General features: G+C 50.4%; 3 protein-coding genes across 5 annotated transcripts; 1 reads left to right on the top strand and 2 right to left on the bottom strand.

Annotated features, from left to right (window-relative positions):
* Positions 1-2,518: 2,518 nt before the first annotated feature.
* TUBB (tubulin beta class I) lies at positions 2,519-7,027 on the top strand. 2 transcript variants are annotated; one of them, XM_007449191.1, is made up of 4 exons: positions 2,519-2,775; positions 4,179-4,287; positions 4,558-4,668; positions 4,952-7,027. In XM_007449191.1, exons 1-4 carry the CDS (start codon positions 2,719-2,721, stop codon positions 6,007-6,009), a joined length of 1,335 nt encoding a protein of 444 aa, XP_007449253.1. In that variant the 5' UTR covers positions 2,519-2,718; the 3' UTR covers positions 6,010-7,027. The 2 variants fall into 2 exon arrangements, with proteins under 2 accessions (XP_007449253.1, XP_007449252.1); XM_007449190.1 differs by having other exon boundaries at positions 2,719-2,775; positions 4,179-4,293; positions 4,952-6,174.
* Positions 7,028-7,787: 760 nt separating this feature from the next.
* FLOT1 (flotillin 1) lies at positions 7,788-19,024 on the bottom strand. 2 transcript variants are annotated; one of them, XM_007449188.1, is made up of 12 exons: positions 18,475-18,680; positions 18,100-18,175; positions 17,920-18,010; positions 17,550-17,693; positions 17,293-17,412; positions 17,109-17,204; positions 16,744-16,896; positions 10,164-10,345; positions 9,961-10,006; positions 9,702-9,839; positions 9,288-9,452; positions 7,788-8,176 (listed from the first exon to the last, which is right to left on the bottom strand). In XM_007449188.1, the coding sequence occupies exons 1-12, from the start codon at positions 18,515-18,517 to the stop codon at positions 8,147-8,149; spliced, it is 1,284 nt and encodes a 427-aa protein (XP_007449250.1). In that variant the 5' UTR covers positions 18,518-18,680; the 3' UTR covers positions 7,788-8,146. The 2 variants fall into 2 exon arrangements, with proteins under 2 accessions (XP_007449250.1, XP_007449251.1); XM_007449189.1 differs by lacking the exon at positions 17,550-17,693 and adding an exon at positions 18,865-19,024 and having other exon boundaries at positions 8,082-8,176; positions 18,475-18,531.
* A 480-nt stretch (positions 19,025-19,504) lies between these two features.
* Positions 19,505-20,770, bottom strand: IER3 (immediate early response 3). The gene is made up of 2 exons (XM_007449187.1): positions 20,541-20,770; positions 19,505-20,443 (listed from the first exon to the last, which is right to left on the bottom strand). The coding sequence occupies exons 1-2, from the start codon at positions 20,748-20,750 to the stop codon at positions 20,183-20,185; spliced, it is 471 nt and encodes a 156-aa protein (XP_007449249.1). The 5' UTR covers positions 20,751-20,770; the 3' UTR covers positions 19,505-20,182.
* Positions 20,771-26,380: the final 5,610 nt, after the last annotated feature.

Raw genomic sequence — 26,380 nt, 5'->3', positions numbered from 1 at the left:
TCCCTACAGCCCATGGGTTCCCTCCTAGCCCAACGGCTCCCTGTGTCTTCATACCTAAGGTCAGGGAGGAGCGTCAGGTAAGGATGAGTATTATAATCCGAGAAGCAAATTTCCAAGTATCCTCCTCCCAGTCGTACCCAAGGCACGCCCCTCCCGCCCACCGGGGAAAACCAAGATGTCACCCGGGGAGCCTTGGGCGAGGCCCCCCAGAACTCACCTACTTAGAGTCCCCGCGCGCGCCACCAGTAACGGCCGCGACCGGGGTGGCGCGAGTGCCTGAGCGGGGCGGGGGCAGATTCGCTGATTGGCTCCTGCCGCTGTCTTTCACAGCCCGGCTGCACGCCGACAGAGCAAGCCGCCAAATCGGAGGCACAGCCAGAGCCCCGCCCCGTCCCCGCCCCCTTACAGCTCAAAGGGGCGGCTTCTCCGGGGAAGCTGAGATCAGTTGGCTGAAGCTGTAATCAGAGGTCGCCGAAGGCGCACAGAATAGCGCACCTCAATTGGGCAGCTCCAGAGGACAACCCACTGCCGCTTCACCGCACCGCCCACTTCCCGCGCAGATTTCCAAATCGCGACCACAGAGTCTGGCCGCCAGCAACGGATAGAGGGGCTTACCATAGTCATCGCCCCAAGCATCTAGTGCGGCCAGAGCGTCCTTCCCCGGTCCTCCCAGACATGGTGTCCGCTGACTCATGAGAAATGAAAATGGGTTGCGGTTTGCAGTCGTGGCTGAAGGCTGCAGTTTGGAAAATATCCCGTAGGCGTGGCGCTCGAGGACTCATTGCAATGGAATTTCATTTTCTTAAGAGTTAGCTCGTCTTGAAGTCATGTCATTTCCTCTCTGAGAATACATTCCTGATGGACACTTTGAGGTCATTCTCCAACAGTAAATATCCCTAGGCAAACAGAACTGTTTCGTTAACCATCTTGAAGACTGACCGAGGTCTTTGAAGGGTTCAAGGATGATAAATATCATTTATTTCATTAAATGTCATACTAAGACAAGAATAATAATTTGACATGAATAATTTAGGAAGACCTTTTGCATTCTTATCTCACTTCATTCTGACTACAATAGGCAGAAATAGGTTTTATAGAAAGAATCGGAGCTCTGCCGATAACTTGCCTACAACTAATGTAAGGTAGAGACAAATTGAAACCAGTTCCCTAGTTGTAAATCCTGAACTCTCTTCACTACCACAAAATATGTAATAATTTTCATTGTGATCGTGCCGTAAAACATGAACATTCTATTTTAAGTGGGTAGACGGGTCTTACACAACTTGTTCTTTTATTTATAAAACGACTGAGAAATGTGTGTTGAATCCAATGTGAATTAACAATGATGACCTTGATATAACATGTCCTTTATCACAGTGCTTACCACACGCAATTATTGTTTATACACTTCTCACGAAATTGCAAGATCCTGGAGAACAGTGAGCTACTTCTTAATCATTTTTGTATCCCTAGCTCCTGGTTTGGTGGACACTTAGTATCTCTCAAGTTGAATTAATCCCCGAGATGAAACATGCCACTCAGACTTCAGCTCATCCAGTTTTTCCTCCATCACCTCCCTACCCCTTTTATTTCAATCCTGAGGCTCCTGGAAGGTTGCAATGGCCAGCCACCTAGTCAGTGAAATCAGTGAACTGAAAAAACACTGACTTCATCAGTGTCTAGAGAGGCAGGCTGGAAGACACTGAAATTCTATCAGGTATCTCACCCCATAGTTCTCCGCTGGACAATACAGTGTGTTAAACGCTGCTCTAAGGCCCAGACCCCCCACATGAACAGACACTTCTAGCATATCAACTTCTCTAAACCATTCAACTTATTCTTGAACAATACCGTTCACACAATTACTTCTCTATCTTGAAAAGCCCTTGCTGCAATTTTGTTTCTAAACATTATCATTAGAAAACTCCCAAGGAAATAGCAGGAGGGCAATCCCCTCCTTCTTCCTGAGGTATCTGGGGGAGCAGCAGTTTACTGAAGTTCATGCCTTGGGTCACCAAAGGACCAGCTGTTAGATAGCAGATCAGGATGCCGCATTTCTCCCCAGTTCTCGCTGAGCTAAGCAGTCCTGTCTTCCCAAGAGCTACCGCAGCGGGGAGCTTTCAGGGCGTGCCCCCCCTCCACCTTCCAACGCCTGGCACCCCCGGGTTCCCAATTTCTGTATCCGTAAACTACTCTCTTTTTATATCAGAAGAGTCAGGCATAGAGGAAGGAACCCTTACGCAAGGTCATTTTTCATTAAAAACTCCCAAACCAAAACCCCCATACCCAGTACCCACCCATTTGTTCTTTCATTTTGCAGCGCGGACAACAATAGAGGACTACAACTCCCAGGGAGGACTGCGCTCGTCCCGCCGATCAGGGACCAATGGACGTCTGATACATGACCAGCACGGACTAATCAGGGCCAGCCTCGGTGAGGCTTTGTCTCTCCACCGCCTCACGGGGCGCGTTCTCCCGCCTCCCGGCCCCCGCGCACGCGCGCCCCGCCCTGCCCGCCTTTCCTCCCGCGCCCTCCCCTCTCCTTTCTCCCTCTCAGAACCTTCCTGCCGCCGAGTTCGGACCTCGCTGCTCCGGCCTCTGGGCCCCGTCCCATCCTTCCAGCCTGCGACCAGCAGCAGAGAAAAACTAATTACATATCATTTTCTTGCCCCGTACACACTTGTGAGGCGAGCAAAAAGATTACAATAAGTTTTAAAAATGAGGGAAATCGTGCACATCCAGGCCGGTCAGTGTGGCAATCAGATCGGTGCCAAGGTAAGGATTTTTAACCTCTTTTGACTATATTTATTTTTGAGAAGAAAAAAATCCAGGTAAATTATGACGAATGGCTCTGGGACATTCGCATCCTCCATTCTTAGTCAGACTTAAAAGTTGTATGTCTATATAATACACGTTTGTATTATGCAAAGCTGGGATTTGCTTTTGAAAAATGGAATTTTTCTTGGCAGGCTTATTTTGGGGAAGCTGTTAAAAGCACCCTTCAGGTTTAGGGGGCGGGAAAACCGAGTTTCTGTAAAATTTTACTTTAAAAGGGCATCTGCTAACGGTCCGAGGACAGGGGAGCGAGGGAGATGCGGAAACGGCCCGAGACAAAGCGAGATGAGGTTTTCCCCATGTGCATCCCCTTTGGCGGGGCTTCGGAGGGCTGAGCTGGAGGGGGAAGGGGCGAGGCTGGCGGGCAGCTGCAGAGAGGTCAGATCCAAATGAGGGGACGCGATGCGCCAGGGTGGGCTGCAGTACGCGATATCCTTTACAAAAGATCAGGTGTCTCCGGGCACCCGCGATCCTCAAGGGGCGGTTCCCCAGTTTTTCGTGCATGGAAGGCTAATATGTGCTGGACTAGTTTCAGTTTCTTTCATTTGCCCTTAACCGAGACCCTTTTAGGGCGTGAACAGATATGGAGAAAGAGCGAGGGGAAAGGGGGAGTGCTTTTTTTAAAAGGGCTCCTCAGGGCCAAAGAGTAGGACAAAGGAAGAAGAACCTCATTTAAAGCAAGGGGGTTAAAATTAAAAGCTAGAGAAGAAATAAAATTCCGAGGCCAGAGGGGAGGTTTTTTTTTTTCTTTGCGCGCGGTTACCCTGTAGCGGGGGAGGGGCGGGGAGGAAGCGCGGCTGCTACGTTAGAGCAGAAGGGCGGGACCCGGGCGCCCTGGCGCGCTGGGACAATGCGGCCGGGCCAGCCCGCTGGGGGCGCGCGAGCCCGAGCCAAGTCCCGCCCTTACCGCGCGGAATTCGCGCTCCGGCCCCGCCCACGCGCGGCGCCTCCCTTTGTCGGCGCCTAGGCGCGCGCCTGCGCCGCGGTCACGTGCAGGGCGGGGTGGGCGCCTGCGGCAGTGGCTCCTTTCTCCGGCCCCCAGCTCTTTGTGCCCTGCAAAGGTGGGGGCGGGGAAGTGCGCTTCTCCGAGCAAGTCGGCCGCCTCCATCTACCCACCTCGGTGCCTGCGATCGCCGGGACCTTCCACAGCATCTCACATCCCAAGCAGTGAAAGCTGCAGTTTTCCCGCGTGTGCAGGTGTTTAGGGGAAGGGTGTGGCAGGCAGGAGTGCCAGGCCCTAGGGGAGGGCCCGCCACAGGCGTATCTGGAATTAAAATGGCGGTAGAGGGCGTATAATTGGCTGGAACCTGAGCTGTTGAGGACCCGTTGCTCTCCCCCGGCAGTTCTGGGAGGTGATCAGCGATGAACATGGTATCGACCCCACCGGCACCTATCATGGGGATAGCGACCTGCAGCTGGACCGCATCTCCGTGTACTACAATGAAGCCACAGGTGAGGGCAGGAGGCCGTGAATCACGGGTCCCATCACTCCCACTTCTCTGGGGTCTCTGCCTCCCTGGGAAACCCTTTCTCCCCTTTGAATGAATCCATTCTCTCCCTTTGGAGCCCTTTCTTCATTTCCCCCATCGGGGCTCAAAAGTGGCTCTGCTGCCACCTGGTGGCAGTTCCTGGAATCACAAGTTTGGGTCCCCGGCTGCCTCCCAGCCCCAAAATATTTACCTATATGTCGGTGTTTTTACAACGCTACTTTATTCCCTGTAGGTGGCAAATATGTTCCTCGTGCTATCTTGGTGGATCTAGAACCCGGGACCATGGACTCTGTTCGCTCAGGGCCTTTTGGTCAGATCTTCAGACCAGACAACTTTGTTTTTGGTGAGCTACACAGACAATAGTAGATACTTGTTCAAGTTATTTGGGTGCAGCAAGAGTTAGGAAATGATTGTACTGAAGAACTTATACAGGGCTGTGTTTTGAAATGTAATGGAGGATAGAGGTAGTGACTGCTTTAAATAGTAAATGGGGGGGCGACAGGTGTACCACGGGGGAGGGAGAGAAGATACATCCACTGGCATTACTCCAAAAGTTGAAAAGTAGAAATGTGGCCATGTATCTTCCACACTTTACTAACCAAGCTTGCCTTCTGACCCCATTGCAGGTCAGTCTGGGGCAGGCAACAACTGGGCCAAGGGCCACTATACAGAGGGGGCCGAGCTGGTCGACTCGGTCCTGGATGTGGTTCGGAAGGAGGCCGAGAGCTGTGACTGCCTGCAGGGCTTCCAGCTGACCCACTCACTGGGCGGGGGCACAGGCTCTGGAATGGGCACCTTGCTCATCAGCAAGATTCGTGAAGAGTATCCTGACCGCATCATGAACACCTTCAGTGTGGTGCCCTCACCCAAAGTGTCCGACACTGTGGTTGAGCCCTACAATGCCACCCTCTCCGTCCATCAGCTGGTGGAGAACACTGATGAGACCTACTGCATTGACAACGAGGCCCTTTATGACATCTGCTTCCGCACCCTCAAGCTGACCACGCCAACCTACGGGGACCTGAACCACCTCGTCTCGGCCACCATGAGTGGTGTCACCACCTGCCTCCGCTTCCCTGGCCAGCTCAATGCTGACCTCCGCAAGCTGGCAGTCAACATGGTGCCCTTCCCACGTCTCCACTTTTTCATGCCTGGCTTTGCTCCTCTAACCAGCCGTGGAAGCCAGCAGTATCGGGCCCTCACTGTGCCGGAGCTCACCCAGCAGGTCTTCGATGCCAAGAACATGATGGCTGCCTGTGACCCCCGCCATGGCCGGTACCTCACCGTGGCTGCTGTCTTCCGTGGGCGGATGTCCATGAAGGAGGTCGATGAGCAGATGCTCAACGTGCAGAACAAGAACAGCAGCTACTTCGTGGAATGGATCCCCAACAATGTCAAGACGGCCGTCTGCGACATCCCACCCCGTGGCCTCAAGATGGCGGTCACCTTCATTGGAAACAGCACAGCCATCCAGGAGCTGTTCAAGCGCATCTCAGAGCAGTTCACTGCCATGTTCCGCCGGAAGGCCTTCCTCCACTGGTACACAGGTGAGGGCATGGACGAGATGGAGTTCACCGAGGCTGAGAGCAACATGAACGACCTCGTCTCCGAGTACCAGCAGTACCAGGATGCCACCGCAGAAGAGGAGGAGGATTTCGGTGAGGAGGCCGAAGAGGAGGCCTAAGGCCGAGTCCCCACCACCTCAGGCTTCTCAGTCCCCTCCGCCTTCTTCCTCAGCTGCCCCTTTCCTCTCCCTCAGAATTTGCGTTTTCTGCCTCTTTTTTTTGCGGGGGGGGGTTCTAGAACAGTGCCTGGCACATAATAGGCGCTCAATAAATATCTGTTGTTTGTTGAATGTCTCCTCTCTCTTTCCACTCTGGGGAACCTAGATTTCTGCCATTCTGGGTAACCCTGTATTTCCTTCTGGTGCCCACTCCTCCCATCTGTCCAGTTAACATTTACCTCTCTGTTTTCAAGATAAACTCTCAAGAAGCTGGGTCTCATCAAATCCCATTCAGAACCATGTGCTGATAACCCGGATAGATGACTGCCATCCTAGGCCCATGTGGTAGCCCGGGGGGAAAGGAAACGAAGCAGCAGGTAGAAGTCCCTACTGGGAAGGGGTGGGGCTTTGGAGAGGGGCATCCAGGCTATTGGAAGTCCTAGTTTCCAGGTATCTCTGCTCCTCTCAGCTTCTGGGGAGGTGTTAACAGTATTATCTCCATTTTCAATCTCCCTGCAAGCTCTGTCCTGAGCTATTTCCTTTGCAAGGTTCTGGCCACCACCCTGTCAAGGGGGGTATCCTCCCCTCTTCCACTTCACCTCCCTCGTAATGTTGGATTCCTTCCTTTTCCCTGGTCAGAAAAGGGGGTCAAGAGGAGCAAGGAAGACTAGTCTCTAAGCCTCCAGAAAGCCCCCCCGCAGCCCTATCTTTTCTTACAGAAAAAAATGACTATCAGCCCTTCTGTACCTATATGGAAAGCTATGTGCTACTACCTAAATGTCATTCCCCAGAGAGGGGGCAGGACACTCTCCATCCTTTGGCAACACCTCATCTCTTACTTTTGCTACTGCCTTCCCCCCTACCCTTGGTTTTGTCCTATTCTACACTTCAGATTTCTATTGTGTTGAACTTGCTGCTTTTTTTCATATTGAAAAGATGACATTGCCCCAAGAGCCAAAAATAAACGGGAATTGAAAAAAAAAGTTGCGAGATGTGTGCTCATTCAGGGAAAGATTGCTGGTGGAGGCATGGGGCTCAAGTTCAGTTATATAATACATTGTACTTCCTATAAACTAATGAGAAGAATATCCTTACACCTTAATCCCTGGTACCCACCACCTGTACCTGTCTTAGTAACTGGGGTAGGCACAGGCCCAGATGCAGGATCTAGGGACAGAAAAGGGAACTGAGATGAACGTCAAGTGGTTGCAAGATCAGCATCCCCTTGAACAATCCTGCCCAGATGTACTGAACCAGAATGGGTTGGACCCCAGCAGTCTGTTTTCAACAGTGCTCCAGAAGAATCTCGAATGCACAGTGCATCCAGGGTTCCTTTCTGTTATGGTTAACGCTGATTTCTATAATCCTGTGGATTTTCTCAGCCTAAGGCAAAAAATCACTAGTGGGGGACGTCACACCATGGTCCCATTCTAAACTGTTCATCTAATACCTCATGCTTCAAGGAGCACAATAGTCTCAAAGCTACCTTGGAAATTTAACAAATGTAACAATTTCCCTTGGCCATATTTTCAGTAATTCTAGGGACGAATGCAGTTATTGATACTGCTTCCACTTCAGCACCCTTTGCCGACGATAACCAACTTCAGGGTTGGGAGAGGGATTAATAACAACATACAAGTAACTACTGCCTCTCCCATTGTAAAAAGCCTATTGAAGGCAAAGGCAAAAGCTACATTCTAGCATTCATTTTGAATTAGTTCTGCTATATTAACTGTTCATAAGTATCAGTACTTATTAATAGCAGTTTATTTGACGAAGTTGAGAACCTGCAGACCGCCCCTCAAGCCTTGGTCAAGGAAGAATTCTGGACAACAGGCTCAGACAGTAGATTAAGTTAAATAAATTGGGGGTGGGATCATCAGAAGGCTGGCATGGGACTGGCAGTCTCTGCAGTATGGGGCTGGAAAAGGGAGCAACCCTTCCCTTCCAAGGCAAGGGACGGACTTTCTGGCGAGGAGAGAAGCGGTAGAACTCCGCTGTCAAAGGATATGCTTGGGGAGCCAGCTGAAGCGCATGCAGTATTGGGACCATTCAGGCAACTTGAGTTATGAGGCTGGGCATCGTGAAGGTCGAGGGCTCAGGCTGTTCTCAGAGGCTTGTGGTTCACCTGGCAAAAGACAACAGTGATGACTGGGAAACAGGTGCCCTGCTCTCCCAGGATCCCATCTGGGTGAACAGGCTGCAGGGAGGATGCATACTTCCATGAGTATTCTAGTTTTTTCTGGTACCCTACCTCACCCCCTTTGCCAAGCAGTCATTTGGATTCTTGTATAATAATGAATTACTGCAAAGGGGTGAAGGGAGCCAGATCCCTGCTTGCACAGGCCCTCCTTAGCTCCCAATTATCCACTGCAGACCTCAAGGAGACTCCAAGGAACCCAGCTCGAAGGTCACTGATTCAGTCTGGTGCTTTTATTTATATATGCATTTTTTATTTAACACACTCTTTGTTTTTGTTGTTGTTTTGGCTGTGCAGAATGCGGGATCTTAGTTCCCTACCAGGGATCGAACCCACACCCCCTGCATTGGGAATGTGGAGTATTAACCACCGGACTGCCAGGGAAGTCCTTTAACACACTTATATAGTACTTACTACATGCTAGGCACTGTTCTAAACACTGCAAATATCTACTCATTTAATCCCCTTAACAATTCAACAGGGTAGTTACTTTTATTAACCCAGTTTTAAGGTGAAGAAACAGGTGCAGAGATTAACTTGTCCAAGGTCACAGTTAGCATGCACTGGGGCTACGATTCACACCAAAACAGTCTGGCTGTAGGTCCTACTCTCTGATCTCTACCATAATCTACAGGTGAATAAACAGGCACCAAGAAAAGCAGTGATATGCCCTGGAATTAATTTTCAACAGGCTGCAGCTAGTTCCTTCTACTAGTGGGGTGACCAAGAGCACAGGCTCCAGACATAGCTGGCCTGGGTTTGAAGCCCAGCTTCACCAGCTGTATGACGTGGGCTAAACTGGAAGTTCAGTTTCCTTACTTTGTAAAATCCCATATACTCCAAAGGAAGTTTGATTTAAAAAAAATTTTAAACCATTTGTGTAGAAGCTTAGCCCTGTGTCTGGCACACAGAAGGCAATTAATAAACGTCAGCGGCCCCCCAGGCCTCCTGGGTGCTGGCCCCATGCTAGGCCCGCTGCATCACATGCCATAAGAACCTGGTGATTCGGCTCCACAGCCCCCGCCCTAGAAACCCTCACCTGGGAGATGCTAACGCCTGTGAGTCTCTCCATGCTCTCTGGCAGGTGGCTCAGGATGTCCATCACTTCCCCGGTCACTTTGGCCGCCCCCATGGCCCCACTTCCACTGGACACCAGTGTGATCTTATTGGCCGAGGTCAAGGGACCACTGATCTCCTCTGCCACCTGGTAGGTAAGATGCCCACTCAGCACTTGTGGTCTGACCACACCCATCCTAAGACTCCTTACTCTGGGTTTTAAGATCCTTGTCCTTCACTTTTGTGAGGATCACCATTCCTCACTCTGGTCACTGGCTTGTAATTCTCACCCTGAATTTATGGCCCCTAGCCTGGTTCTCCCCCAGCCCCTCATTTCCCCCACCCCTCATTCCCTCATCCTGTTCCTCCTCTGCTTTTGTCCACACGACCCCCAGACCTGGGGCAGCTTCTCCAGCAGCATGTCCAACTGAGCAGCCTCCTGGTACAGCTGGAACGCCTCTGCCTTCTTGGCCATCTGCTCAGCCTCGGCCCGGGCTCGGGCCCCTATGGCAAAGGCCTCGGCTTCCCCACGCATCTGTGGAGGGTACAGGTCGCCTGGGGTACTGATGGCGGTTGTCAAGGACAAGAAATCCCAGCCCAATCCCAGCACAATCCCACTCCCTCCACAAGCCGGCAAGAGCCATCTGCTAACTCACCCGCACAGACTCGGCTTCTGCCTCTGCCTGCATGATCAGCTGGGACCTGGGCAGAGAAGGGAGTGGAGGGAGGAGCTGAGGAAGAGCCCTTGCCCTGGGAGAAAGACTGCACAGGAGGAGTACAGGTAAAGAAAGCCTCAGCAATTCGTCTGGGGGCGCCCAGGTGGTGAAGGAGCTGCAGGGGGCCAGGAAGGGGTGTTTACTTCTCTGCCGCTGCTAGGTGTTCCAGCTTGTAGCGCTCGGCTTCCGCCGGCTTCCGCACGCGGGCCTCCAGCTCCTTCTCCCGGCGGGCGATCTCCTGCTCCTGCACTGCCACCTGCTGGGCCCGCTCCACCACCTGCACCTGGACCCGCTGCTCCTCGATCTGCTGCTTCGTCTTGGCCACCTGGGAAGGAGGGATGCTCAGAGTCAGAGCTGAAGAGCAAGCGGCCAGGAAGCAGGCAGGGAAGCTAGGGCCAGGGCTCCCGGGCGGGATGTAAAAATAGAGCAGGGGGACTTCCCTGGTGGCGCAGTGGTTAAGAATCCACCTGCCAATGCAGGGGACACGGGTTTGAGCCCTGATCCGGGAAGATCCCATGTGCCTTGGCCACAACCACTGTAGCCCACGCACCTAGAGCCCGTGCTCTGCAACAAGAGAAGCCACCGCAATGAGAAACTCGCGCACCGCAATGAAGAGTAGCCCCCACTCGCCGCAACTAGAGAAAGCCTGCACACAGCAACGAAGACCCAACGCAGCCAAAAATAAATAATTACTTTAAAAAAAAGACGATACTGTGTCAATTCAAAAAAATTAAAGAAAAAAATAGAGCAGGCACATGAAGGCGGCCCCAGTGGGCTCAGCCTGCCCGAGGGAGTCCATTTCCCATACAGATCCAAGGCATGGCCTGAGGAGCGATGGGGGGTGGCCTGATCTTTCCTATCAAAGCCAATATCAACAGTTAGGGCTGTTCCCCACGTAGTTTCAGCTTCAGGGCTGGACAGCACTGGAACCCAGCAATTCTCCCTCAGGCCAGGTGAAGTATCCCTCCACTGAACTCCTATCACCTTGTTTCTCCACCAAGTCTCCCTCTAGAGTATGAACACCTGGTGGGCACTGAGTGCATGGTGGCCATCCTCCACCTCCAGTCATGCTCAAATCCATGCACTTCTCTCCATCTGTGTGGCGGTTACCTTAGTGTCAGCCACTGTCAACTACTGAAAAGTTCTCTCACCAACTTTTTTTTTTTCTCTCTCACCAACTTTCTTTTTGGGGGCTGTGTGTGTGTCATTTTTGTCTTTTGTATGTGGTCCAAATTTTAAAAAAAAGTAAACAGTGATAGGTTTCCTCCCACCTATTTCTCAAGCCACCTGGTTGGTTCACTTTCCCTGAAACAACCACCGTGAGCAGCTTGTCGTGTATCCTTCCCGGGATACTGTAAGCAACTACAAGAACATGTATACATAGAGTTCCTCTTACTTAGGCAGATTTCATTTTCTTATCCCTTGTAGAGTAGAGGGATCAGAAGGCTCTTGCCAAGATGTCAGTGAGGATAGGTTCGGGGGAGGAACACACTTCTTGCCTCATTGCTCTGGCTCAGATGTGCACCATCTCCCCTGTGGGGCTCATCAACACAAGAGATGGTGCCCCTGCCTTTACAGTGAACACCCATCTGTTCACTCCAGAGGAAGGGTGCTTCTGGATGTGGCACCCTGTACTGTCTTTGACCCTAAAAGTTCAAACCTGTTCCAAACTGGACTAGTTGCTCTTGGCCCCCATATGCAGCATCACGGTGTTCCTGTGTTGGAGCCTACCCACCCCTCCTTCTCTCTCTTCTTCAGACTCAACCTCTGGCAGCTCCCTCAGAAAGAGTATGTGGGGGACTTCCCTGGTGGCGCAGTGATTAAGAATCCGCCTGCCAATGCAGGGGACACGGGTTCGATCCGTAGTCTGGGAAGATCCCACATGCTGCGGAGCAACTAAGCCCATGCGCCACAACTACTGAGCTGCGCTCTAGAGCCTGTGAGCCGCAACTACTGAAGCCCACGCGCCTAGAGCCCGTGCTCCCGCAATAAGAGAAGCCACCGCAATGAGAAGCCCGCGCACCGCAATGAAGAGTGGTCCCCGCTCACTGCAACTAGAGAAAACCCACATGCAGCAACGAAGACCCAATGCAGCCAAAAATTAATTATTTTTTTTAAAAAAAAGGAAAGAGTATGTGGGCAATAAGTTTTTTCAGATCTTGCTTCTCTAAGATTTTCACTCCACTCTTCTATTTGAATGACGATTAGGTTGAGTACAGGTTACTAGGTTGTTATTAATCTTCCACCAGAATTTTTAAGGCATTGTTCCAGGGTATTCTAGCTTCTTGAGAAATCTGAAGTCATTCTGATGCCTGACCCTTTGCTTGAGATCTGTTCATTCTCTCTGGAAGCTTTTAGTTCTTTTCTTTATTCTCAGTGTTCTGAAATTTCACAGTGATGTTCTTCAAGGTAGATGTTTTTCATTCACTGTTTTGGGCACTTGGTGGACCAATCCAGAAAGTCACATAAACATGTCTGAATCTTTTCACTGATGACTTCCTTCTGTTTTCTTTGTTCTGTTGGGTCTCCTGGGCTGGCCTCTAATATTCTTTCCTAATTTTTCCACCTGTCTTGTATTTTCTGGGAAATTTATTAGAATTTCTCTTCCACTATGTTTTTTTCAGTTCTTCCACTTTATTAATTTCTAAAAGCTCTTTTTTGTTTTCTATGTTCTGATTTCCTAGATGTGAATTACTCTCTTATCAATGAGGGTATTAATTTTTTTTTAAGCTTTCTTCTCCCTGCATAGTATGTATCCTTCAAATTGCTTTCCTCTGCTTGTGATTTTGGCCTGTCTTCCATGTTGCAGGATCCCCCATATGTCAGGGATTCCTTGCTTGTCTGCTCACAGGGAGGAAGGTCTGAAACACTGAAGGGAAACTCTGGGTATGTGGGTGAGGCTCGTTGGCTTTCAGCTTCAATCTAGGCTGACCTAGGCAGTTCATCTGCTGAGGAACCTCAGATTCAGGATCTTCAAGTCTTTCATGTTGGATTGGTCATGTTCCCCAGAGCAGTCTTCTGATCTCTTCTTTGGAAGATGGGGGTTCTGAGAGCCATGTGGGGTGAGTGGTTAGGGGAAGTGGTCACTATTCAGTATTCAATAGGCAGACAGGGGCTTCCCTGGTGGCGCAGTGGTTGAGAGTCCGCCTGCCGATGCAGGGGACACGGGTTCGTGCCCCAGTCCGGGAAGATCCCACATGCCGCGGAGCAGCTGGGCCCGTGAGCCATGGTCGCTGAACCTGCACGTCCGGAGCCTGTGCTCCGCAACGGGAGAGGCCACAGCAGTGAGAGGCCTGCGTACCGCAAAAAAATAAATAAATAAAAAATAAAAAAGGCAGACAGCCTCTTCAGGCCTGTTACTGGTTAAGTACTTAGGCCCTCACTTGTGTCTGCCTGGCCCCAGGTCATGCCCTCCGGTTTACTCTCATCAGATAATAAACCTCCAGAAGTCTACTGGGGCAGAGAAGGGAGCATTACCCAGAGGCAGGGAGCCAGAGAGCTCTGAGAAGTCACTTTTCACCTGTTTCTCCTTATTTCTTGAGTCTTCATCACAGCTCCAGAGGCCCCTGGTGCTGCCAGCTCCTGAGCCTCAGATCATTTCATTGTTTTCTTCCCTGCAGCTTTGGGCTCAGCTGTCTCAGACCTCCTTGGTCAATTACCACGGCTTTCCAGCGTCCAAAATGATGCTATGGTTTCTGTTGCTTCTGTTCCTATTCTCTCCATCTTTTTTTTTTTTTTAATCACCTTATGTGGATTTAGTGAGGTTTTAAGAGGGAGTGCAATTAGCTGCGTTTATGCAGTCCATCATCTTTGAAAAACCTTCTAACTCATCTCCCTGCTTCCTCTTTTTTTTTAAAAATTTTTTAATTTAATTTATTTATTTTTGGCTGCGTTGGGTCTTCGTTGCTGTTCTGGTTGCAGCGAGTAGGGGTTATTCTTCATTGCGGTGCGTGGGCTTCTCACTGCGGTGGCCTCTCTTGTTGTGGAGCATGGGCTCTAGGCGCGCGGGCTTTAGTAGTTGTGGTTCACGGGCTCTAGGGCACAGGCTCAGTAGTTGTGGCGCACGGGCTTAGTTGCTCCACGACATGTGGGATCTTCCCGCACCAGAGCTCCAATGCGTGTGCCCTGTGTTGGCAGGCAGATTCTTAACCACTGCGCCACCAGGGAAGCCCCCTTCTCTTCTCTTTTGACAATCAATTCTTCACATAACAGCTGTACTGATCCTTGTGAAAATGTAAATTAGACCAGAGCACCTCTCTGCTTAAAGTTCTCTAATAGCTTCCCATTGTGCTTTGAATCTTCTAAGTCTCCATCACGGCCACTTGAACCCTAGGAAACCTGGTCCCGCCTGCCTCTCCCTACTCACAGCACACCAGCCATACTGGATCAGAAACCTCCTTTCTGTTCCTGGACACACCGAGCTCTTTGCTACATCAGGGTCTTTGCATGTGCCAGTCCCCTGCCTAGTCACTTGCCACATATAGCTATTTAAATCAAAATAAAAAATTTAAAAATTCAGCTCCTCAGTCACACAAGCCACATTACAAGTGCTCAACATCACAGCACAGATATAGAGCATTTCCATCATTTCAGAAAGTTCTATTTGAACAGCACTGGACTAGAATGTTCTTGGCCCACAACTCTTTACATCATTGGCTCTTTCTCATCTTCAGGGTTTATCTCATGTATCACTTCCTCACCGAAGCTTTCTCTGATCACCCCCAACCTAATAGAGTATCCCCCCAGTAAAGTACCACCTATGTATTTCTTTCATAGCACTTCATGTAATTAGAGCCAGTGAAGGTTATTTGCTTATTAGTGGTTTTGTGTATTATAATGTAAAGCTCCATGAGGGCAGGAATCTTATTCTGTCTCATTCATACTTATATACTCACCTCCAAAACAATGCCTGGCACATAACAGGCATTTAACAGATACCTGTTGAGTAAATCCTTATTTCCCCAGCACCTAGCACAAAGCCTGGCTGGCACAAAATGAGGAACTAATAAAAGCTGAACAGAACCCAAACCAGCCCAACTCTTTGATGTGCAGACAAGGAGAGCCATGTTGAGAAGAAGATTAAGGACCTTATCCTTGGGTGGGTTAAGTCCCACCCAAGCTGGTGTTTTCCACTATGTTAATGCTTCTCAAACTCCAATGTCTATCAATACATGAATCACCTAGGGATTTTGTTAAAATACCGATTCTGACTTGGTCAGTTGGGCTGGAGCCTCAGATTTTGTATTTCTAACAAGCTCCCCAGGGATACTGATGTTGCTGGGAGGCAGACCACACTTTGAGTAGCAAAGTACTATGCCACACTCAGGTACCTGTCAAGCCATCCAGGGATTTAACGTCATAACTAAAGATGTGTTGCATTTCATAATTTCACCCTGTACCAACTTTTCGCAAAAATGAATTTCATAATATTGCTACACTTTGGGTAAAGGTCTCAGAGTACAGTTGATTCTCATTATTTATGGTAGTTCTGTTTTATAAAGCAGCCATGAATACTGAATTAACAAAACACTTATTTTGTTCCTAAGGGAAATACAGGTATAGGTTCCTGTGAGCCTCTGGTCATAACAGATAGAACAATATGTATCCTTTTTTTTTTTTTTTTTTTTTTTTTTTGGCCAAGATGTGCAGCATGTGGGGTCTTAGTTCCCCGACCAGGGATAGAACCCACACCACCTGCAGTGGAAGCACGGAGTCTTAACCACTGGACCGCCAGGGAAGTCCTATATATCCTTGTTTTATGTGTTTCTGCTTAAAGACACCATATGTAACATATCTGTTGATTCACTAACAATGAACTCATGGCCAGCAGCACTGTAACTCATGCCTAAAAGAAGCTTATCTAACACACATATCTTCTCCATCAGGCACATCAGAGCCTTCTTGCAATTAGGAACACTAGACGGCACTTCAGCACTACATTTGGGGACATTTTAAACTGTGAAATCACCAAAAAAACCCACAAAAGTGCAAAAAATGTGGCAGTGAATATACTATGAAAATGACACTGTTTACAGTATGAGCCGAAACAAGAAGGCAGAACATCTTCTTGTTCAACCTCAACTGGGAAGCACATATCAGGCAACTCAAATTTTTATCCACTCTGCACATGTTTGCAAATGGTCATCAGTACAAAAAATACTGGTTCTGAGGTAACCAATAAATTTTAGTGATGAGGCAAATTCTCAGATATGGGATCCACAAATGATGAGGATCGACTACACCTCCCTGCATTTTCAAGGGCCCCCATGTCTCATTTTGTGGGATTCAAAGCCCACGTTTTCCTTCCTCACACACTTCTGTGATCACCAGGGCTGCTGTGGGCCCATGGAGTACCCCTGTGCAAATTAGAAAAAGGCACCCCTTCCTCTGGGTGGATGCAGACCCATTCACCCAGGCCCAATGTGGAGCATGGTTGGATCTTAGCTCTGGTTCACCCCCTCATCCAGGTGCCCTGGTACAGGGCACAACCTGCCTCAAGCCCGTGATCAGCCCTATAGAGCGCATCCTTTCTAGGCCTTTTCTTTGCTTTTCAGCTGAAACGTTTAGGTCTTTTAAATCTTCCTCATAAGGAGGAGCTGGGTCAGAAATGGAGGGCCAGAATAAGGGGATCAGAGTTAGAATATGAGAGAGAGTGGTGGCCTGAGAAGAACGGGGAGGGAGTGAAGTCCAGCCTGGCCACCAGGCCAGCATAGGGGCTCTGACCTGAAGCTGATAGGCCAGGTCAGCCTGTGCTCGGCGGGTGTTGACCTCAATGTCATATGCAGCCTTCTTGAGCTCGTAGTCCCTCTGCGCCTTGGCCATCTCGATCTCACTCAGGTACTGAGCAGACACCTTTTCTTGCTTGGCTTTGGCCTCCTGTCCATGCAGAGATCAGGCAGGGAGTCAGAGTAGGGAGAGGAAGGCCCCAGGGAGACAGCCTGATCTCCACCAAGCTCCTCTGTCTTCACCCCAGGCCCGGCCTCATTTATATCCTCTGCCAACCCTGCTCCACCAGCCCCCACGCCATCCCCTATTCCACCAGGTGCACAATAAGCCCATGGAGACCAAGCAACCCCCAGATCTCTCACCCGGATCCCAGCGTCTCTCTTGGCCTCCGCTTCCCCAATCCGAGCATCTTTTTGGACTTGAGCTGTTCGAGCCTTCCCCAAGGAGTGCAAATAGTCCTGTGGGAGAGTTGCAGATATCACAGTCCTCGGGAAGGTTTAACAGATGGGAGCAGGAAAGCGGGGAGAAGCAACTGCCTAGGTTTACCTGATCGTCGTGAATGTCCTTCAGGGTGTAGCTGACCACGCTGATGCCCATGTTGACCAGGTCTGAGGAGGCCACTTTGAAAACTTGCTCTGAGAATTTCTGCCTGTCCTTATAGATTTCCTAGGATAACACGATGGAGGGAAGAAGGAACGTAAGCTCTCAGATCCTCTGACCACGGTCTCCTACAGACTAGCTCGATCCTTAGGCCCCTCTCACTCTGGCACCCCTTCCAGATCTTTCCCTGCCCTCAGGCCCACCTCCACAGTCATGTGGGCCATAATAGCCCTCTGGTGGCCCTCCAGCGTCTCCAGTGCGATGTGGGCAATCTCAGCCTCCGTCTTGCCCAGGAACATCTGGCAGGCAGCTGCCAACATTTCCTTATTCTGGCCCTGAATTTTCACCTGTAGCCAGAATAGGGTTAGGGAGGGTGTGGTGAAGGTTTCATGAAGACAGGGAGGAAGCTGGGAGAGTCAAGTGCCTTGGGGATCCCTGGAGAAGCTGAGACTAGCAGAGAAATTTCTCCATAGGAAGAGGTAGGGAAGGCCATGGTCAGAAGATTCTTAATGTCTGGGGACAAAGAAGGTGATGGGGGAGTGGACTTTGGAGGAAAGGCTCTGAAAGCCTCACCTGGGCAATGCCAGTGACTGAGATGGGGACCCCATGGCGAGTGTAAACCTTTTCACTCTTGACATTGAGGGTCAGTGTGTTGAGAGAGATCCTAGGGGAAAAAGAAGGGGTGGACAGTGTGAAAAGGAGAAAAGAGAGAAAACGGGGGTTCCCTTTCCCTAGTTCTCTTGTTCAACCTACCTCTGGATTTGCTGGATGCAGGGCAGGACAAAGACACGTCCTCCAGCCACCATAACTGGGGGGCTCCGGCAGAAACCTGCAAGGTGAGGAGGCAATGAGCTGTGGTGGCCGGTGGCCACGGTGGAGCTGGAATGTGGAAGACAACTGGGGAAGGGAGGGGGGAGCAATCCCCACGAAGAAATCTGGGCGCTGGCAGGAGCGGCGGGCAGTGTAGGCCTTGGAAGGATAGAGGCAGGGAATCACCACAAGTGGGTGGCTTGCAGCCATGGGGGTAGGGTGGACAGAAGGTCTGGTGCTGGGGAGCTGGTGGGGAGAGGGGCAAGGGACCTCTTTGGGGACTTGGGGGTCACTGGCTGAGCAGAGAACAATACTTACCGGAGACCACCATGGCCTCGTTTGGGCCACAGGTGAAAAACATGGCTCAGGCTGGAGCTGGAGGAGGGGGAGAGAAAGCCTTTGCTGATAGCAAGGGGCACTGTGGAGTCCACAGGAGTGAACCCTTTCGCTTTCCTGTCAGTCCCGCCCCGCCTACAGACAATGCGGCCCCGTCCCTTCCGCGCCCACGGATCCGCTAAGGCTTTACTCTGTGAAATTTCGCAGTCACCCAGCGACTCCCAGCCCCTTGCCGCACCCCACCTTCAGTGACGACGGTTTCTCCCTTATCTGATAAAGCTCTCCCGGCCCTTGTAGACCCCCAGACCCTTGCGCCACCGTCCCTGCTCCTCCATAGCCCGACTCCATCTCCCCACCCCACCCCCCACCTACCTTCCCGGACGCGGGCAGCGGCCTGGCCGGGGTCCGGGGCAGGGCGGGGACGCGCAGGGGACCTGTGAGCAGGGGCCGCTCGCGCACAGCCTGCCTGGAAGCTGCGCCCGCGCTGGCGCCCTTGCCCCCAACCAGGCCGCACCCTGTGGCTGCGGCAGACGCGACCCCGCCCCCGCGGCGGACCAACCTCCCACCGCCCCCTCGGCCCGCCCCTTTCCCAGCAGGCCGCGCTCCAGTCCGCAGCCCGCCCGGGCCCTGGCTCACCGGGGATGCCGAGCCAGCCCGGGGTCGGATGGGGCGGACCCCAATTCGCCGCCCCTCCGGGGTCCGGAGCCCTGCCCAGGCCGCTCCACGCCCCGCCCCATGGGACGTGACCTCAGTGGGTCTGGCACCCCGGGCAAGGGAGATTGACTCACCTCGGATTTGCCCCACGAGAACTAACTGGGAAAACCGCAGACTGGGCAACGTACGACAGCATCCGATTACCGGATGCTGGGTTCCGTGACTCGGGAAAAAGGGGCTCAGGGGCCCGGGGAGGAGCGCCCGCTGGTGACTTGGCCGCGGCTCCTCCGGCCCAGGCGCTTGAAGGCCATGAGGAATGGGGGGACCATGGCTTGCAAAGAGACACTCACATGACTGCTGACGGTAAATCAAGTTTATTTGTGTTCACAGAACATACCGGGCGACCCCATAGCCGCCTCCTGACAGCCCATCGACCCCGCAGCCACCCCTTGGGGGCAACTTCGAGGAGATCGAAGGCCAAGGACCTTATTCTCAACGGTCCGCCGAAGCCTCACACAGTAGACCCGCGAGTTGAGATGCTGGAGGGCTGAGTATGTCACCCGCTAAACCTACTACGACCCACCACCGTCCTTGACTCCCAGCCCGGGCGCCTTCTCGGACCCGGGTTTCCTCCATCCCTCTTCCCAGCCTCGCTCAGCTCTGGGCGCCGGCCTCCACCAATCCCCCAGAGCCCAATAAATACCCAGAGATCTGCATTTGCAGCAAGGAGCACATCTCGCACTCCTGCATAAGTTAAAATAAATATTACATACACCCCTCCATCACCTAGGGGGACATACATAAATACATATAAATATTATTAGGAGCAATGAGAAATAACGACGCTCTCCTGCCACCCGGCCTAGCCCCGGCGTGTCGGTGCCTGTCTCTCCCAGGCTCGGGCTGTCATCTCTGCTGTAGTGTTCTGAGTGCGAGTTGCCTAGGGAGTCCCAGTTTGGGATACGCTCTTTCTCCCACCAGGTACACCCAGTGTTTCTTGGCTTTTCAGATTCTTCTGGGGGTGTGGAGAGTCCGGTTAGAAGGCGGCAGGGTGTTGCTGGAGAAAAGTGCTGAGGTCCAAAGCGTAGTCCGAGGGCTCCGAGGTCAGATTAAGGGGCTCGAGGACCGGGGGCACAACGGTGGGCGCGGGGGACTGCGCGCTGGGGGTGTCCTCCGGGACCAGGGGTGTCGACACACCCTCTTCAGCCATCAGGATCTGGCAGAAGATGATGGTGAGCAGGAGAAAGAGCAGCCTTTTGGCAGGGTTCGGATCCTCAACTGGCAGCTGACGCCGGACCTGTGGGGAGATAACAAAGGCAACAGGTCAGGTCGGGGCCCCTGCTCGGCGGTTCGCCCTGCTCTTCCCCCGGGCTGTCCACTTCGGCGACACTCACCACTCGTGGGTAGAGGACCCTACGGCTGCGCTTTCGGTGCCCGCGGGAGGCGCTGGGGCGCGCAGCGGGGGCCACCGCGGTCTCCGGGAGAGGGTCGAAGGTGAAGATCTCGGGGCCGGAGCCCCGTTGGGGTCCCGGGCTTGTGGAGGGGACCGGGGTCGGAGCCCGCAGGACGGTCATGGTGGGGAGGGAGCTTCGAGAGTGGCACATTGTGCGCAGAGCTGAAGGACAAGTGGCCGCGCAGTCCTGCAGAGCTAGTTTTGTACCCCGAGAACTGGGCGGGTCCTTCTCAACTCCACCCGCTGCTGGGAGCGGTTGGCCGGTCGGCTGGAAATTCCGAAGTTTAAGCAAAGGGAGGGGGTGGAGACTTGGCCAGTACAACCGTAGGCACCTAAGTGTGTGTCGTGAGTGTGTGATTTGTGAGTGGAGGCGGGTAAAATTCCGGACTGCGGGCACATGTCGGGACATGTGGCTGCTGGAGAGGGGCTCACAGACAGTTTGAGAAGGTTCAGCCACAAGCCCCATCTCTGGAGAGGCAGGAAGGCTTACATAAGGAAGTCTGCCCATCCTACTACAATACTGACCCAGCAAAGTCAAGGAACCACAGTTACAGGTGCACATTCACAAGTTTGTAGGAACACAGAAAACACACAGCCTAGAAGTCACTACAGAAATAGCCAAGATGCCTAAGAGAAATGAACACCCTAGCACACACAGACACAACCCTGCCTGCTTTAGCACACACACACACACACACACACACAAGCACACACACACACACACACACCACATTGTAGAGGCGGAAAAATTTCTCCTTTCCTTCTAGTTTCTTTGGCTGGTCTAATAATTAGACATAGGACAGATTAACAGGAGAATACTTACAGGAGCATACTTACAGGAGCCCACGAAGACTGGAGACTCAAAGGCAGTCAGTCGGGCAATTGAGGCTTACATGCCATCTTGAGCTAAGGAATGGGAAAGAGGCCTGGGGCTTGAAGGAGAGGTGGGTAATTCACAGGAGGGTGAGAAGAGCAGATGTTTGCTAATTAGGTGTTTGCCCTGCTAAGCAGGTAAGTCTTTCACGTGAAAGCTATCTCTGGGCCAGGCCCCCTATCTAAACTATTTAGGCAGTTGTCTGCGGGGTCTTGATTTCCTTCAGCTCCAAATAATTCACATGCCAAAGTGGCACATTTTGGGGTGGCATATTCTGCTCTCCTTCAATATGCACATCACACCCACACAGAACAAAGGTGCAGAGACTGCACAGGGGCAACCGAGCAATGTGCAGAAATGTTCATACATGGCTGGAGCAGAGGACCACAAAATACAAAGGTGAGAAGTTAGCAGCCATCTGGATTTAAGTTTATGTGAAGAACATTTAAACTGTGAGACATTATGCAAATGTTGTGGTAATGATAATAACACAAGAGAGAATTGACACATTTTCATAACTGCCTTAGAGAAAGCTGCTCATGGACACAGAATTTAACATCTTTTGAGGACTCAACAGGGCCAGACACCCTGTTAAAAGGTACTGTTGAGTACTGAGGTAGGTTTCAGCATGTATGCTGCTGAGAGAGCCAAGTGCTTTATCTAAAGCAAACACATCAGGTTCTAAGAAAATGGAAGACTAAGTATAAGGGGAACCCAATAGAGCTGCTATTCCTGTCTGTCTAATCAATCACATGAGGCATCAGGGAAGAATGGCATTTGAGATGACCTTAAATGGTGGGTGGGATACCACAGAGTCAGATGTGGAAGATGACTGAGAAAGAGAATGGAATCAGCAAAGGCCTTGAGCTGGAAAAGTACAGGATGTGTTTGGGGAATCACAAGAAAAACAATCTCAGGACAAGTTTCCCGTAATGGAGTAGTGGTGAAACCCAGCAGGACCCTGTGGGGCCCTCCTGGGTACCAAAGCCTTTCCGCGTCCCTCCTAGACCTTCCCTGGGTTCCAAAGGGTAGATTCAAACAGTTGCTGATTAGGGAAGGAAGGGAATGCAGAAACAGGAGTAGTCAAGAAACAATAGTGCAGGACTTCCTTGGTGGTCCAGTGGTTAAGGCTGAGCTTCTACTGCAGGGGGCCGCGGGTTTGATCCGGGAAGATCCGAATGCTGTGCATGAGCGCAGCCAAAAACTTAAAAAAAAAAAAAAGAATGGTGCAGATAAAGCAGGGGCCTGGTTCCTCCTCAAGGGATATACATGACAATATATCTTTGAGTCCTTCTACAGGAACTAAGTCCCTCACTCAGTTGGAGGATGGTAACTTCAGGCTGATTACTAGATTCCTGGAGCACCACCCTGTTACCTCACCACCAACCAATCAGAAGAAAGTCACACACCCCAAATTTTACCTATAAAATCTTTTCCCCAAAAAACTGTCAGGGAGTTTGGGGGTTTTTGAGCACAAGCCACCCATTCTCCTTGCTTGGCCCTGCAATAAACCTTTCTCTGCTCCGAACTCCGACGTTTCAGTTTATTTGGTCTCACTGTGCACTGGGCACATGAACTTGTTCCATAACAGTATCTTCAAAATCTCATTTCTTCCTCTCCAAACTCATTTTTACCCCTCTTCTCCTCTTGTGCTGTGCTCCAGCCACCCAGGGCCTCCTCCTTTCAGTTCCCAGGACTTGCCAAGCTCTTTCTCACCTTAGGTCCTCTGCTTAAATTGCTCTGCCCTGGCACTTGCAGTTTTTGGCAACTTCTCATCCTCATCATAAACAGGAGGGAAGGGGGCAGGGCACAACCTTTAAAAGAATGACATAGTCCTTGAGGATCCAAATTTTGCCTTTAAAAACTCTTCCCTGAAAACCATCAGGGAGTTTGGGGTTTTTGAGCAAGAGCCACCTGTTCTTTTTGCTTGGCGTTTGCAATAAACCTTTCTCTGCCCCAAACCCAATGTTTCGGTTTGTTTGGCCTCACTGTGCATCAGGCACGCAAATCTGGGTTCGACAACAGTGGGAAGTGACGATGGCTGGAAAGGAATTAGGCAGTGAGGAGAGCTTAGCTGTCAGGCCAGGGGACTGGGTTTGACTCTAGACTGTGGAGCTTGTGGGTCATGGAATGACATCAAAGGAGGGCAAGTTCAAAGCTGGGAACTGAGTGGGACAAGGAGTATGCTCTGGATGGGGAAACACTGAGGCAGAGACAGGATTCTATTGGAGAGATTTGGGTAGGAGGAAAGGGCCTGAAATGGGCTATGACACAGGGAACACAAGAAGGGGTGGCTATAAGAGACATTCCTAGCATAAGATTACCGGGATTTAGTGATAAGACGGGTAGCATTAGAGTCAGGGAGCATGAAGGGACCAAAGCTGTCTCCATGCATTTGAAATGCATCTGCCACAGAGCTTTGTACCAGATCATATTATGCCTGGTGCACAGGATGAGAACATGTATGACCTCTTCCATTAAAGGCTGTGTCACACATGTCTTTGTGTCTTCCATAGAGCCTAGCAGGGTGCCTTGCATGTACTAGTTGTTCAATAATCTTGATAAATGAAAGATGAAAATGCAGAACTAAAAAATGCACATATAGTATACATACACTGGCTGGATCACCCCAAGATTTTGAGACAGGCATACACTCCTTCAAATCCCACATATGAATTTATAACCTCTTAAGAAAAGTTGGGACAAGTCTTACACAGACACCAAACAAAGAACACCTAAGGGCATTTCTCAGCCAAGGATGTGTGGGGTTGCAAATAAGGGAACGGCCCACAATTGGGCTATAAATAGAGACATTATTGCTGTATATACTATTGCTTCCTGGGCTTATATATTGCTTTACTTTACACCCACCACTCCTGTTTAAGCACACTAGAAACTTTCAGCATTATATACACTTCTTCCTGATGAGGCATAAAACACACCTCCTCTACAAACAAAGACACATCCCTTTCCCACACCTGCCTTTCACATCTGCCATCATCGTTACATTTACACCCAAGCACAGTGAGCCTACCCACCCACCTACACCATCATTCCAAGGCAACCTGCACACTACACAACGATCAACATAAATACATGACAATTTACATGTGTGGACAGGCTCACATGCTCACACAGACATAAACTGGAGATGGGAGAGATAGTGATGATGGAAGAAAACTTGGTGGGAGAAGGGGAGAGTCACCCAAGGTTAGGAATGCATAACTTGTGTATGATGGAAAATTTCTCCAGGGCATTAGGCAGGGGAGGGGAAGTGAAGGGGATGTCAGGATCCTGTTTCACACTACCTCCTATATCTGGAATCTGGGCCTCCAGCTGGACCTAGTTATCCTCACTGTCCTCCTGGCACAGAGAGACCTTTCTTTGTGGCAAAGTCAGAATGGGACCAAGAGAAGAACCGGAGAGAACTCAGAGAGCCAGGGCTCTGCCTCACCCCCTCCCTGCCACACAGGAAGCTGGGGAAGTTGAGAGTGAATCATTAAGTCAATGACAGGGTGCAGGGGTGACAGCTGGGGGATGAGTTAAGGCCAGAAAGGGCCAGGGGCTGAGACCAGCAGCTGCACGCGTTCTCACTGCCCTAATCCTAGGGAAAGGCCTTTGCTCCTTTCCATTTCCAGCTCTCCTCATATCATCCCTCTCTGCCCAAGATCACCAAGTTCCTTCATTCCCCTCCTTTGACCTGTGTTCTTGACCTCCCACTAACCTCTTTCTTAGCCCCTTGTTGTTTTCTTGTTAATGCTTACCACAGTAGGGAATCATTTTACGTATTTGTTTACTTTTTGTTGTTGTGTCTCTCCCCCGCTGGAATATCATCTCCTCGAGTATACAGGACCACATCCTCCCTTTTTCCTCATGGTATCTCTGCGGTTTCTCTAGTACTTGGCCTTTCACCCAGTAGGGGCTTAATTGAAATATAGTTTATTTACAATATTATATTAGTTTCAGGTGTTCAACATAGTGATTCAATATTTTATAGATTGTACTCCATTTAAAGTTATTACAAAATAATGGCGGTATTTCCCTGTGCTATACAATACATCCTTGTCGCTTATCTTTTTTATACCTAGTAGTTTGTATCTCTTAAGCCCAACCCCTATCTGGCCCCTCCCCCTTTCCCTCTCCCTGTTGGTAACCACTAGTTTGTTCTCAACATCTAGGAATTGGTTTCTGTTTTGTTGTATATACATTATTTTATTTTTTAGATTCCACATATAAATGATAACAGAGTATTTGCCTTTCTCTGTCTGACTTATTTCACTAAGCATGATACTCTCTAGGTCCATCCACGTTGTTGCAAATGGCAAAATTTCATTCTTTTTTATGGCCGAGTAACATTCCATTGTATGTGTGTATATATATATATATATATATATATATATATATATATATATATATATATATATATATATACACCACATCTTTATCCTTTCATCTATTGATGGACATTTAGGTTGCTTCTGCATCTTGACTATTGTAAATAATGCTGCTCTGAATATGGAGGTGCATGTATCTTTTCAAATTAGTGTTTTTGTTTTCTTCAGATATATACCCAGGGGTGGAATTGCTGGATTATATGGTAGTTCTAGTTTCAGTTTTTTGAGGAACCTGCATACTGTTTTCCATAGTGGCTGCACCAATTTACATTCCCACCAACAGTGTACAAGAGTTCCCTTAATAAATATTCTTAAATTCATCTCCTCTGAGGAGCTACCCCTCACCCCCCAGAGGTTTCTGTTTATACAGCTGTGTCTCTTCAGAGGCCTCTACATTTCCTCTTCAAAGAGGAAGTTGGGGGCTTCCTAGGTGGCACAGTGGTTGAGAGTCCACCTGCCGATGCAGGGGACACGGGTTCGTGCCCCGGTCCGGGAAGATCCCACATGCCGCGG

Source organism: Lipotes vexillifer, unplaced genomic scaffold (assembly GCF_000442215.2).
Source record: "Lipotes vexillifer unplaced genomic scaffold, Lipotes_vexillifer_v1.1 scaffold657, whole genome shotgun sequence".
Taxonomy (NCBI): Eukaryota; Metazoa; Chordata; class Mammalia; order Artiodactyla; family Lipotidae; genus Lipotes; species Lipotes vexillifer.
This window is presented reverse-complemented; position numbering and strand designations above follow the sequence as displayed.